Raw genomic sequence first — 14,402 nt, 5'->3', positions numbered from 1 at the left:
ATAGGAAATTTTCAACTCCATTTTAATCTCACGCAACCACCATATATGCCATCTATCACTGGTGAAAATATCAGTGCACATGACTGTATAGGCAATCAGCTTTTGTCTTTTTAATATAAATCTCCCACTGGCTATAGTGCTGATCTTAGAGATGGGGGTCTCACTATGTTGCCGAGGATGGTCTCGAACTTCAGGGCTCAAGCAATCCTCCTGCTCATCCTCCTGAGTAGCTGGGACTACAGGCATGAGCCACCATGCCTTGCTTGGAAGTTATTTTCTTAACAAAGTGCTGGTTTAAAAAATTCTTAGATCTTTTTGTTCTGTTTTTGAATCTCATGTAATCTAAAACAAGGACGGTAAACTCTTTTACCTTTGCTATGTTTTTAGGCTGCTTAGATAGTTCCCATTTCTGTTTTTAAAACTTTTTTTAAGAAGTGAGATCAAGAAAAGGAAAATCTTACATTTACAAAGTTGACTTTTATGCTGAAACATAGTGAAAATAGAGAAAGTGTTAGAAATAGTCATGCATGGTATTTGAACATATTCTCATCCATATATGAATAATTAATTATGAGTATAGAAGTCGTGTTGGAAGCCTTACTGTTTAATTTGCATGTCTCACCACACATATATAGGTTTTCCTTTAAAACCTGCATTTGTCTGCATCTAGATATAAGCTTAGTTTGGGAAGGCTGAGATTTGTGTATCAGAAATAGGCTTTGACAGGTCTAAAATTAGTGTTATCACAGTTCATTATTTCAGTAGCATTTATAGATTGTTATTGTACCACTTCCTGACTGACTGAAGTCAGAGATATCCAGCATTCTGAGTTAGGACATAATCTTCAGGGTCCTGAGCCACTGGTGAATGGATTGAGAGAGGTAGTGTGTCTGTACTTGTATCAGGAGAAAACTGACATGACTCTAAGCTCAGCTGCATTTCTCCTTCTCAGAAAAGCTCAGCTGCAGCCAGGTGCAGGGGCTCAGGCCTTTAATCCCAGGAGTTTGGGAGGCCGAGTTGGGAGAATCACTGGAGCCCAGGAGTTTGAGACCAACCTGGACAACATAATGAGACTCTGTCTCTATTTATTAAAACATACTAATAAACTGAAGGGGGGAAAAAAAAAGGCCGGGCGAGGTGGCTTATGCCTGTAATTTCAGCACTTTGGGTGGCCAAGGTGGGTGGATCCCTTGAGGTCAGGAGTTCAAGACCAGCCTGGCCAACAAGGTGAAACCCCATCTCTACTAAAAATAAAAAATTAATTGGGTATGGTGGTGCATGCCTGTAATCTCAGCTACTCAGGAGGGTGAGGCAGGAAAATTGCCTACACCCAGAGGTGGAGGTTGCAGTGAGCTGAGGTCGCACCACTGCACTCTGCCTGGGCAACAGAGTCAGACTGCCAAAAAAAGAAAAAAACTCAGCTAAAAATCTTCATTTCTTCTGCCCCCTGACGGAAGCAGAACTCTAAAGCCTTAATTCCTTGATTTGCCTCTTTACCCTGATAATAGTGAGGAACTAAAATGCAGCGAGATGGAAAGTAGAGGAAAAGACTTCCATCCCTGCTAAAAACACATTATGCTAAAAAAGCATTGCATTTCTCCAGAGACTAAAACCTCAGGCAGAGGAAAACTTACCATTTTCTGACTTCTTAATCCCTTTTTCCTCTCACCATTCAGAGGGCCCAATAGACATAAACATGAGTGAAATTGCAATGGATTACATTCATGAACTCTTCTCCAAAGACCCAACCATCAAGCTCGGAGGTCACTGGAAGCCTTCTGATTGCATGCCTCGGTGGAAGGTAGGGTGTGAAGTCAGACCCACAATGCTGAGAAGCCCACCTGGGTTTTGCCTTTGGTCTGAATCACCATGCAATTAGCTAACCATGATGTTTTGTCATTTTTATCCTACCCCCTCATACAAAGTCTTTGTGTTGTGTAGAAACATTTTGGAGGAATGGGTTCCCACAAGGACTCTTTTGTAGACACAGAAATTTGCATTACTCTGATGGCCAAGCAGGACCCTTAGGACTTCCTGCCAGGAGTATTAACAAGGGGATGAGGGCATTGGTGGTCTCTACCCACCCATTTGCAGAAGTCTTCTGCACAGAGTCAGTGCTTCATGCCTGTTCTCCATTGGTTACTATAAGATTACTGGATTAAAAAGCAAAGTTATCTGGCTTGACATTGAGATTTTGTTTTTTTCTGCCAGACCATAGAAGCTGTGACCCCAGCTTAAGTCTATTCTTTCAACAGATACCTATTAAAATGCTTATTCTGTGCCAGCCTTGTTATGTGCTGGTGATGCAGCAGTGATCAAGGTGTATCTGGAGCAGATCAGTATCCAACCCATCGTGGGGATATAAAAACAACTTAATAACCAGCATTTGTACATTGCACATTGTAAGGGAAAATACTGTTTTGTGAAGCTTGTTTTAATTGTAAGTTTATAGATGTATTTTTGTCACAGTGTAGAATGTGTTTTTTCCTATGAGTTACGGCCTAGAATGAATTGCAGGCCCACCATGTACTATAAGATGTGGTATATATAAGAATAACATTCATCTAGGTCCAAGGGCTGACTTGCCAACATGGGTCTTTGTTTAGAGGAAGCTGAGCACAAGATAGCCAGCCTCCAAGAACTCCTGTGGGTTGGTCACCAATTCTGCAGGGTGGTCCTGTTAAGGAGTGAAAATGGAGAGTCCTAACTGTGCTGCTTTTGCCATGATGTGCTTCAGGTGGCGATCCTCATCCCCTTTCGGAACCGCCACGAGCACCTCCCAGTCCTGTTCAGACACCTGATTCCCATGCTTCAGCGCCAGCGCCTGCAGTTCGCATTTTATGTGGTTGAACAAGTGAGTGGTCCTTTCTTCTTTCTCTTAGACAGCAGTTTAGGATGCTGCAGGTTATCTACTGTTGGTGTGAAGAGCCAGCAAAACTGAAATCTTAGGATTAAGTTGCCTGAGGTGGGAAGGGGAGCAGAGAACAATTTTGTACTCCTGGTTTGAGATGTTTATTGCCCAGTACTGGGCACACTTGAATCCAGGAGAGAATTTTGTTTGCACATGAACAAAGGCCTCTTGTATGGTGGTTTTGCTGGTGTCTGCAGGCCTCAGCAAACTTCCCCTTAAGATGAAGAGCTGCAGCAAGATCCAGTGCAGAGGATGTGGCCTTGGAGACAAGAGACTGTAGTGCTTGTCCTCTGTCTGCTGTTAATTAACCAAGTGGCCAGGGACATTTGCAGACTTCTCTGAACCTCAGGGTTTGGTTTTGTTTTCATCTTAAAAATATTGGTAGTGGGCTGAGTGCAGTGGCTCACGCCTATAATCCCAGCACTTTCGGAGGCCACAGCAGGCTAATCACAAGGTCAAGAGATCAAGACCATCCTGGCCGACAAGGTGTAACCCTGTTTCTACTAAAAATGCAAAGATTAGCTGGGTATGGTGGTGCACACCTGTACTCCCAGCTTCTCAGGAGGCTGAGGCAGGAGAATCGCTTGAACCTGGGAGGCGGAGGTTGCAGTGAGCCAAGATTGCACCTTTGCACTCCAGCCTGGCGACAGAGTGAGACTCTGTCTCAAAAAAAAAAAAAAAAGAAAAAGTATATGTACCGAAGCAGATATAGAGGTCATAAACTGAGACTCTGTCTCCAAAGAAAAAAGAAAGAAAAAATATATGTATCGAAGCAGATATAGAGGTCATAAACTGAAGAAGATGCAGGTGGAAAATTCAGTCTGTAAATCTTTTTTTACCTGGTCCTGCATATTTTTTATTTGGCTTTAGATGGAACATAGCTGTCCTACTGTGGTTTTCTCTGCGCGGCCTAGTTTACATGCTTACGTTACTGACGTGGCTTCTGTAGGCCTTGTGAAGTATGTGATCCTTGAACTAGCGGTGCTGTATCCATAGATAAACGGAAGGTTGACAGATTTTCCTGAATACACTGATTGTCAACCTGAGGGCCTGTTGAACGCTCACCTCTCTCCCTGTGGGCACACTTTTGAGTCTTTTGCTCTAAGTGGTCAGCCTAGAGTTTGCCTTATACTGGAGTGAGGATTAAGGGCTAAGCACCACTGCTCAGCAAGGCCGGGCATCTGGGAAATGTTAACAGTCTATCTGCCTGTCCTAAGTTGGGTATTTTGATACTGGCAAGCGTGAGTCAGTGTAGCATTCGAACTGGTCTCTTCATGAGCCTGAATTCTTTGTCTCTATAGGCTTGAGTCCCTGGCATGCTCAGTGACTGTTGTCTTAGATTTTAAAAATAAAACAGGACAAAACCAAAAACCACTCTTTGTAGTAGATTTGGTTTATGAACAGCTACAGATTGGTTGATATGCTGAAGAGAGTGATTGGCAAGCAGTAAAAAGTAGAAATGGTAATATGCTCCCTTACCTTTGTGGAGTGGGGTACTCTTCTAAAGGCTATTATAAGATTGAATTTCTATCTTCAGTAGCCTTGAGAGAGAGAAGCTTGGGTTTGCTACCATTTATATTTTTAAAGAAAATGGGGCCCAGAGGTCCAGTGACTCCCCCCCCCCCCCCCCGTTGCCCAGGCTGGAGTGCAGTGGCGTGATCTTGGCTCACTGCAGTCTCGGCCTCCTGGGTTCAAGCAGTTCTCCTGCCTCAGCCTCGCCAGTACCTGGGATTACAGGCATCTGCCACCACGCCCAGGTAATGGTTTTGTGTTTTCAGTAGAGATGGGGTTTCACCATGTTAGCCAGACTAGTCTCAATCTCCTAATCCACCTGCCTCAGCCTCCCAAAATGCTGGGATTATAGGTGTGAGCCACTGCACCACCAGAGGTCCAGTGACTTCTGGGCCATACTGTGAGTGAGTTGAGGTGTGGTGCTGGACCTGGTTATACTAGCCCAGTGATCTTTTCCAGTTGGTTCTAATCAACTCTTCTTTAGGCACAGCAAAGGCAGTAAAGATTTTGCTTCAAGATTATTTTTAAAATAAAATTCTGTTTCTTTTAGGTTGGTACCCAGCCCTTTAATCGAGCCATGCTTTTCAACGTTGGCTTTCGAGAAGCGATGAAGGACCTGGATTGGGACTGTTTGATTTTTCATGATGTAGATCACATACCAGAAAGTGATCGCAACTATTATGGATGTGGACAGATGCCAAGGCATTTTGCAACCAAATTGGATAAGTATATGTATCTGTAAGTATTTTTTCCTCTTAATTAAAGAGGTTAAATCTGAAAGGATGATGAGCGATGTGAAGAAAAGGGAATCTAATTAGCTACGGCCTAGATGTCCATTAACTGATTGTTGGATAAGCAAAGTGTGTATATCCATATAATTGGAACACTATTTGGCAATAGAAAGGAACGAAGTACTGATATGTGCCAAAACATGGATGAACTTGGAAAACATTAAGAAGCTAGACACAAAGGGTCATGTATCACATGATTCTAATTACCTGAAATGTCCAGAATAAGCAAATCTATAGAGACAGAAAATCACTGAATGGTTATAAGGGGCTAAAGAGCATAGGGGGATTAGGGAGTGATTGCTAATGGGTGCAAGGCTTTGCAGGGGGCAGTGATAAAACATGTTAAAATAGATTGTGGTCCTGGTTGCACAATTCAGTGAATTATCTAAAACCATTGAATGATACACTCTAAATGGGTGAATTGTGTATGGATGTGTCAACACTATCTCACTCAAGCTATTAAAAATCAGCAAAAATTCATTTTGCTACTTTGATTGATACATGTCAGCATGAGGAAGCAAGTTCATATAGTTCAGGTCAGGAGCACGGAGAGCACTGTTTTTAGTCCTCAAATGAATAACGTTCTAGGGAAAACAATTACCCTGTAACACACAGACAGTTGATTTCCCACATCTCCTCCTAGGCTTCCTTATACTGAGTTCTTTGGTGGAGTGAGTGGCTTAACAGTGGAACAGTTTCGGAAAATCAACGGCTTTCCTAATGCTTTCTGGGGTTGGGGTGGAGAAGATGACGACCTCTGGAACAGGTACCTCTGTGCTGTTTTTGGGGTCTTCTAGAAATGCTACCTTAGACTGCAGACCGATGCTATCGGATAGAAATATGATGCAAACCATGTGTGTGATTTAAAATGTTCTAGTAGCTATAGTTTAAAAAGTTAAGAAAAAAAAAACAAATTGACCAGATGTAGTGGCTCACACTTATAATCCCAACACTTTGGGAGGCCGAGGTGGGAGGAGGGCCTAGGAGATTGAGGCCACAGTGAGCTATGAATATGCCACTACACTCTAGCTTGGGTGACAGATTGAGACCGGTCTTAAAAAATACACACACACACACACACACACACACACACAAATTACAAGTTTTGTTAAAAAAATCTTAATTTAAAAATATCTTAATATCTTAAAACAAGCTGTATATACCACCAAAGCAGCTATTTTCTTTTTTCTCCCTTGACATGGAAAAATAAACTTAAAATATAATTCAGCAGTTTTTTCTTCTAATAAAGAATATCCTCATTGTAAAATACAGATCAGTATAGAAATAAAATAAATTACCCTCAACAAGAAGCAAATGTTACCATTTCATTGAGTTTATTTTGTGTTTAAAAAGTGGCAGGTGAACAGTAATTTAAAATCTCTGTGCATCAGTTTTTAAAATCCCAAATCTCAGGATTGTGAGGATCAAATGATGTAATGTGTATGGAGCGCTGGCGGATCTGACATGTGATAAGCTCTCAATAGATGCTTTAATTACATCAGTATTAAATACTCTGTAAACAGGATCTGAAATGGCTCCATTTAATTCCATTATATAGATGCACTGTAATTGATGTAACTATTTCCTGTTGTATATTTAGAATTGGGGCCGGGCTTTTCCATTTCTCACTAGTTAGACTGTAATATAGTATTCTTTTGCTAAATTCCTGTAAGCAAATGTAGTCATTAAGGCTCTTTTTTTAAAGTTCTGTTCTTTAATTAATGTAAATAAGGTTATTAAAGAATATTATAACTAAGCGGCCCTCCTGCCATAAGGTTCTAACAAAACTTTCCACTTTACAAACATTCTGTGTACTAAATGCCCACTTCATTGGAACCACTCCAAACTGAAGAGTAGAATATGAGTGATATGTCTACATAGATTTAGCTGTGCCATCACATGAGGCTTGTATTATATAAATTTGTGTGAACAATCCTGTGTGCGAGTGGAATAAAATAATATTTTTATGGAATAAGTAAATAATAACCTAATAAGGAACAAAGGCAAAAGAACTTCCACCTGGTATCTGTTTACTTTGTAGCTTGGTTTTGAAAAGTATGTGTTTGTTGTTAATTACAAGTAATACTTTGCTGATAAAAAGTCAAATGATAGACTGGGTACCGTGGCTCACACCTGTAATCCCAGCTCTTTGCAAGGCCGAGGCTTGAGGATCACTTGAGCCCAGGAATTCAAAACCAGCCTGGGCAACAGTGAGACCTTGTCTCTCCAAAAACTAAAATAAATTAGCCAGTTGTGGTGGCACATGGATGTAGTCCCAGCTACTCAGGAGGCCCAGTTGGGATGCGAGGATTACTTGAGCCTGGGAGGTTGAGGCTACACTGCACCATGATGGCCCTACTGCACTCCCGCCTGGGCAACATGCAATGGACCCTGTCTCTTAAAAAAAAAAATTCAGAGGCCGGGCGCAATGGCTCACACCTGTAATCCCACTACTTTGGGAGGCCAAGGCGGGTGGATCACGAGGTCAAGAGATCGAGACCATCCTGGTCAACATGGTGAAACCCCCCGTCTCTACTAAAAATACAAAATATTAGCTGGGCATGGTGGCATCTGCCTGTAATCGCAGCTACTCAGGAGGCTAAGGCAGGAGAATTGCCTGAACCCAGGAGGCAGAAGTTGTGGTGAGACAAGGTCGCGCCATTGCACTCCAGCCTGGGTAAAGAGTGAAACTCTGTCTCAGAAAAGAAAAGTTCAGATGATACAAGTGTATAAGTGTTAATCCCCAGTTTGATTCTATTTTATTTCTAAGAAGAAGCCATTTCTTTCTGTACTTTTTTCCCTTTTTTTTTTTTTTTCCAGATGGGTTTTCTTTTTGTCTCCCAGGCTCAATCTTGTGGTGGCGAAATCTTGACTCACTGCAACCTTCACCTCCCGGGTTCCAGTTATTTTCCTATCTCAGCCTCCTGAATAGCTGGGATTACAGGCCTGTCCCACCATGCCCTGCTAATTGTATTTTTAGTAGAGATGGGGTTTCACCATGTTGGCCTCGCTGATCTCGAACTTCTGACCTCAAGTGATCCACTCGCCTCAGCCTCGCAAAGTGCTGGGATTACATGCATGAGCCACCAAGCCCAGCTGGTTTTTTCTGTTCACATGAAAACTTTAATTCAGTTAAAATTGAGTTTTAACTCAGTTTGTTTTCTTTTTTTTTTCTCCCCCTCCCCTTAACTTCAAGTGACACAGTGAGTCATTTGAGTGAGAAAGCTTTTGCTGTGTGTGATTTCCAGGGTAAGCTTGTAACGTGGCTTGTAGGCTTTGGTCACTCCTGGACTATTACCATTGTATCTAAAAGCCCGTTGTCTTGGTCTTGGACAGAGTCCAGAATGCAGGCTATTCTGTGAGCCGGCCAGAGGGTGACACAGGAAAGTACAAGTCCATTCCTCATCACCATCGAGGAGAAGTCCAGTTTCTTGGAAGGTCGGTGCAATTTATTTATGTCTCTTGAAAATAGCCCCTATACTTTCATGTCCAGATGTCTTAGAGCATATTACAACCCCTCCTCCTCTTCCCCTCTCCAGGGCCCTGTTCTGACAGCTGTTTGACAGTGCTTGCATGTATTTTAACTCTGAGTCAGACTAGTAGGGGGATCAGACCGTTGGTGAAAATGTCAACAGTAAGATTATTTTAAGGAAATCACTCATTCTATGTCTTCAGCATTGTGGTCTCCTCAGTAGCCTTTGAAGAGTTTGAGAAGAAACAGCTAGGATGAAAGTCCCTGAGGTGACAGAGCAGCTGGCCCCTTTCTGCAGGCTCCCATTCTGAACGGGTGTTCTGAGCTTCTGTCTGTGTGGTTGCAGTTGCTTGCAGTTGCTCTGTTACCCTTTTTTTTTTTTTTTTGGTCTTTTCTCAATTGTGGGAAAGACTGCACTCCAGACAGCCAATTCTAATTGCTGAAATTCTGTTTTCGTGGGAGTAAAATGGCACTGAATACAGAGTATGAACTTTCTCATCTGTTGTATTTTTAATGTTTTCCCTTCCACTTCCCCACTCTCTGACCTTGGCCAAGTTACCTAACATTCTCATTTGCTAGCAGGGGCTGGGTGGGCATTAAATGAAATAAGTAAAGCACCTGGCATGAAACACAGGAGGTGATTCTAATAACTGCACTCAGCCTGGCATAGCAGAGTGGCCATGCCCCCGCCTCATGCTACAGAAGGGCTGCAGTTGGTTGCATCGTCTGACTGCAGAGGTGTGGATCCTCACTCAGAGCCATCTCTTCTCTCTTCCGGCCCTAACAGGTACGCTCTGCTAAGGAAGTCAAAAGAACGGCAAGGGCTGGATGGCCTCAACAACCTGAACTACTTTGCAAACATCACATACGACGCCTTGTATAAAAACATAACTGTCAACCTGACACCCGAGCTGGCTCAGGTGAACGAGTACTGAGAGGAGAGAATGTACGTTTGCTTTACCCACCACCACCAAGAAAGCAGTCTGATGAGATTTTTTTGGGGGGGTCTACACAGCAAGAGAACAGAAATACAGTGTCTCATGAAGGATCACAGGGTTTGGGGGAAAATGTGACCGCACACGCACAAACGCCTTCACTGGATCGGCTGCTGGGACCGAGGGAGTGAGCTTGGGGACTTCCTTCGTCAGCACTGGCTTTCTATTTTCACAAGACAGACGTCTGTCCCGCTGCTCTCTCCCCGTCTCCTACCCCACATCCTGTCTTAGCCACAGGCTCCAGAACCCGTGATGAACTGTGATCTGCCGTGGTCCTGCCGTGCAGCCTGTCCCTACGTGTGACCTTGCAGCCTCTTGGCCTTCAGAGCAGAGGCAAACCCAGCACAGGGCAGCTGTGTTTTAGGAAGAGCAAATGAAACTCCACACCATTCTTCTATATCTCTGGTGTTCTCTTTGGTTTCATTTTTTTTAAAAAATTACCTTTGGGTGGGGATTGAGGGTGGAGGGGAGGGTGTTTGGGAAAGATAAATAGACATAAATATATAACAGTCACTTCTTGAAGAAGTATAATTGTAAATAAGCCATGTAAAATGCCTTTTTAAAATTTAATTTCTAGGTGGCTCCAGTTCAAACCTAGGGTTTATATATTAGACCATTTATTTGGTTGGCAAGTGCAGGAACTCAGTTAAAATGCAGTTGGAGGATGTCATCTCCCGAATGGCTGTCACCTTGGGAAGGGAGTGGATATAGGGCACGTCACAAAAGAACAAAATAACTCGACCTTTATTGCCGGGAGCTGGCTTCTGCCCCTTTCTTTCTCCCCACGAGTCTTGTCCTTGACTTCTGCTCTGGATTCACTCTTCCCAGTTGGCCACGTTCGAGGTCATCCCATTCTCGGCTAAGCGGGAGGCTGCTATTAGAGCAGGCTGCTTCCTGCCCGAAGCAGGCCCTCCGGGGCTCGCTGCACACACATGCCTGGCTCTCCAGGCTTCATGTTTAGTCCTTTAATCAGCATGTGGTTTGGGAGGGGGGTTGTATGGGAACCCCTCCCCCCCTTTTTTCTCTGTGGAAACTTGGCCACAGTTTCTGAACAATGTGCCTACATTACCAGCTGGCTTCAGTGATTCCTCTGTTTCCCTTTTGGTTTCTGGAAAGATTCTTTGTCAACATTAGTAACTGATACAGAGAACCAAGGAGCACTGGAGTAGGAAAGAATTCAGCCAGGGAGCCGGTGACACTTGTGTGCTGTGGGGCAGCTGGGATCCAGGAAAGACTGGATGGAAGCTCTGAAATTAGACCAACAAAGCTCCAGATGGCAAGAGCCCAAGTGCACTGCTTACACCCCCACCTGCATTTTCAAGTCATATTCTTTTTTTTTTTTTTTTAAAGACAGCGTCTGGCTCTGTCACCTGGGCTGGAGTACATCGGCACCATCACAGCTGACTGCAGCCTCCATCTCCCAGGCTCAAGCCATTTTCCCACCTCAGCCTTTCATGTAGCTGGGACTACAGGTGCACACCCCCATTCCTGGCTAATGTTTTGTATTTTTAGTAGAGCTGGGGTTTCGCTGTGTTGCCCCGACTCCTCTCAAACTCCTAGACTCAAGCAATCCACCCAACTTGACCTCCAAAGTATTGGGATTACGGGCAGGTGTGAGCCATCATGCCCAGCCTTGAAGTCATATTCTAAATTGGATTTGAAATTGTACCTCTTTGTTTTTCTCCCGAACCAAACCCCTCAATTTGTAGTCCCTGTCCGCTTCTGCAGAAATCTGGAAAATGCCAGTTTTCCTCTTGCCCTTCTTTTCCATACAACATATTTATATATTGTGGTGAGGAGTACTTTCTGAAGAGTACTTCATATTTTTTTTTTTTAATTGCCTTGTTTGCCTTCAACTTCCTTGATTTTCATGGTTTACATGGGTGTGTGTAGGGGGGAGTGTGTGTGTATATACGTGTGGGTTAGGGCTTTTGTGCTGCACGTGGTGGTTCTGTGGACATATGATCCCCGCAAACTGTGGGAGTGATTGGCCAGGACTTGTTTTCATGTTTGTGTTTTCTTTTGAAGAATACAGTGGTATTTAGAAAATAAATTGCATTGCAAAGCTCTTATCGGCTGGTATGAGAGAGCAGGCTCCTGCCCTTGAAAATGCTGGTAAGCTATAGCAGATGTTTTTTAAAACTTTTAAGCATTTCATGCTTTAAAATACCTTCACAAGGGAACATTACACCCAGAGGTTCATTTGGTTTTCCTTTGTTTTAGGGTGCATCTAGCAATAAAGGACCCCCGACCCCATTTCGCCCTCCACTGTGCAACCCCACCCCCACCGGACCTTTGTCCCTGCCTCAGCTTTTCTCCCCTTCTCATTCTCCTCTCCCTTTTCCTCACTGAAGGCTGTGAGTTGCTTTCATTGTGACAACACTGTGATGTCATTTGGAAGGATTTGCCAGTACAGACTGATTCTGAGTTACAGGCAGCAGTGTTGTTTGAAGCTCTACGTTACCGTAATTACTATCAAGTACACACTGTTGGCAAAAGACTAACACCTGACTTTTAAAATGCTGATTTGAGAACAAAAGGAAAGGTCTCTTTTCACTGCTTAAAGTGGGGTCCATCGATACCCTTGCGGTCGCAAGTCTATCTGATGAGTGTGGAATCTCTGAATGTAACTGTCATGCATCCACCGGGCCTTGAATATTATGTGGGAAATGTCATAGTTAAAAACGTACAGCGAGGCCCGTGTGCTGTTAATAAACGTGGAACTGTCATGTTTAAAAAAAACAGGAACCAAATGTGACCTTGTGCATATGTTGACAGCTGAAAATCTTTATGGCTACTGATGGGTGGCCCCTTAAATTAATCTTGTCTTTGATTGCTGTGTGCCGGGAAAGGTGTCCCTGTTGATGCTGTTTTTGGGGGAAAGGGGGTACTTGCAAGAATACTCATTTTGACATAATAGGTCCTCTTGTCAGAGATCCTCTACCACAGACATGAATAGCTGATCAGCAGCCACATGGATTGATTGTATCCACCACCATTGACAATAGCATTGAGCATAGCTAGCTTATTTCCATCCTATGTGTTTTTGAGCTCGCTCTTATGTTTTAAGAGGTGCCAGGGGTACATTTTTGCACTGAAATCTAAAGATGTTTTAAAAAACACTTTTCACAAAAAATAGTCCTTTGTCATTACATTATTTACTCATGTGTTTGTACATTTTTGTATGTTAATTTATGACTGATTTTTTCAGTAAAAAATACATATTCAAGAACCAAACCTTGGTGGTGGTTTCTTTTTGTCTAGGACAGGTGGGCTCCTTGGGTGGGGTCTTTTCCTTTTTTCTTTCCTTTCCTACAGGAGTTCAACTTCAGGCAGTTCAGCTGAGCTCTGGGTCTTGCTGGGGTAAATACTGCCTGACCCATTTTGCAGGTGGGTGGGCTGAGTGAACAACTGCGTGGTGTGACAGAAGCACTGCTCCCAGGGTGCTGCCAGGGAACGCCCACACAGGTTTTCTTTCAGGAATCACCCAGGTGGTACCAATAAGACAGTTGGGGAAGGGGACTTGGGGGTGAAGGGGATGGTGAGGGTTGATGGAGTTTGATTCCAAAAGGTTCTCTGGGATCAGTCTAGGGTTTATCCGCCTGATTCTGCTCAGAGATTGTTATGACTTCTGTGTTGAATGTTTGCCACTCACAGTATTAATAGTGTCAGATGCTGTGGACACAATAATAGAGAAAATAAGGATGGGTGGCCTCGTTAAGCTCACAGTTCACTGGCAGTTATGACTAAAATTGTATCCTCAATACATGCTCCAGAAGAGGAAGCTGTGGGTAATGAGTACATGGAAGGGCAGGCATCCGGTGGGAATGTAGGGAAGGTGGGAGCGGGTGAGCTAGGGGAGACAAGGAACATGGGTGCACAGCTGCAGGACAGGGAGGAAGCCAGTGTGGCTGGAGTGGAGAGCAGGGGGTGAATAGGGATGGCCAGCCTGGGAGATGGGCCTGGGCCTTGCAGTGCAGGGCTTTGCAGGCCAGGGTGAGGAGTTTGCATTTCATCCTTAGAGCAATGGATTGGAGAGTTTTCAGCAGGTAGGGCTGTGTGATGCAATTCAGATTCCATAGCAACTGTAAGAGACATCTCTGACTGCTGGGAAAATGGGCGGTGATACAGAAGCAGGGGCGAGGCAGCAGTGGGTGCAGGGACGATGGATGAGGGGAGACTGGGAGATGCTGAGGTCATGCCCCTAGGACCTGCCAGCAGTGATTGGCATGGAGGACTCCACCTAAGCTGCTGGCTTCCCACTTGCACTGATGACAGGGCCATTCCCTGAGATGGGGGCACTGGAGTCAGACCAGATTGGTGGGGCAGATATGAGATCAGTTGTGACTGCTGAGTTCAGGGAGTTTTGAGACAACTTGGCAGAGATGGCAGGATGGGGGACATGGGTGGACTGGGGAGTCTCTGGGTGGAGGAGGTTAGTGAGGACCCAGCAGTGGATGAGACTGATGGGGGATTGAGAACAAAAAGCACAGAGTGAGAGAAGGCGGCGACCTTGGCCCAGCTTCTGCAGGTTGAGAAAAGGAGGAAGAGTGAGGAGGCAGGAGGGAGAGTGGTCAGCAGCACTGAAGGCAGCAGACAAAGCAACATAAGAGGAAGAGGGAGAGAGAAACAGTGACTTGGCAATGGGCAGGTGTTGGAAATGTGGCAGGACCCGTTTTGCTGACCCGATGTGGAAGGAGGAGATAGCAGCAGAGTGTGGA

At 44.2% G+C, this 14,402-nt stretch overlaps 1 protein-coding gene across 2 annotated transcripts in view; it reads left to right on the top strand.

Moving 5' to 3' along the window:
* Positions 1-12,918, top strand: part of B4GALT5 (beta-1,4-galactosyltransferase 5) — an 83,595-nt gene extending 70,677 nt beyond the window's left edge. For both annotated transcript variants that reach the window (XM_078371972.1, XM_078371973.1), the window contains exons 4-9: positions 1,677-1,801; positions 2,738-2,854; positions 4,974-5,161; positions 5,858-5,980; positions 8,551-8,652; positions 9,474-12,918. In XM_078371972.1, the coding sequence (XP_078228098.1) occupies positions 1,677-1,801; positions 2,738-2,854; positions 4,974-5,161; positions 5,858-5,980; positions 8,551-8,652; positions 9,474-9,621 (803 nt within the window). In that variant the 3' untranslated portion in view covers positions 9,622-12,918. The remainder of the gene's footprint in view (positions 1-1,676; positions 1,802-2,737; positions 2,855-4,973; positions 5,162-5,857; positions 5,981-8,550; positions 8,653-9,473) is intronic.
* Positions 12,919-14,402: the final 1,484 nt, after the last annotated feature.

The sequence above is a fragment of the Callithrix jacchus genome, chromosome 5 (genome assembly GCF_049354715.1).
Source record: "Callithrix jacchus isolate 240 chromosome 5, calJac240_pri, whole genome shotgun sequence".
NCBI classification, from domain to species: Eukaryota; Metazoa; Chordata; class Mammalia; order Primates; family Cebidae; genus Callithrix; species Callithrix jacchus.
The sequence above is the reverse complement of the archived record's forward strand: the minus strand, read 5'-3'. Positions and strand labels throughout refer to the sequence as shown.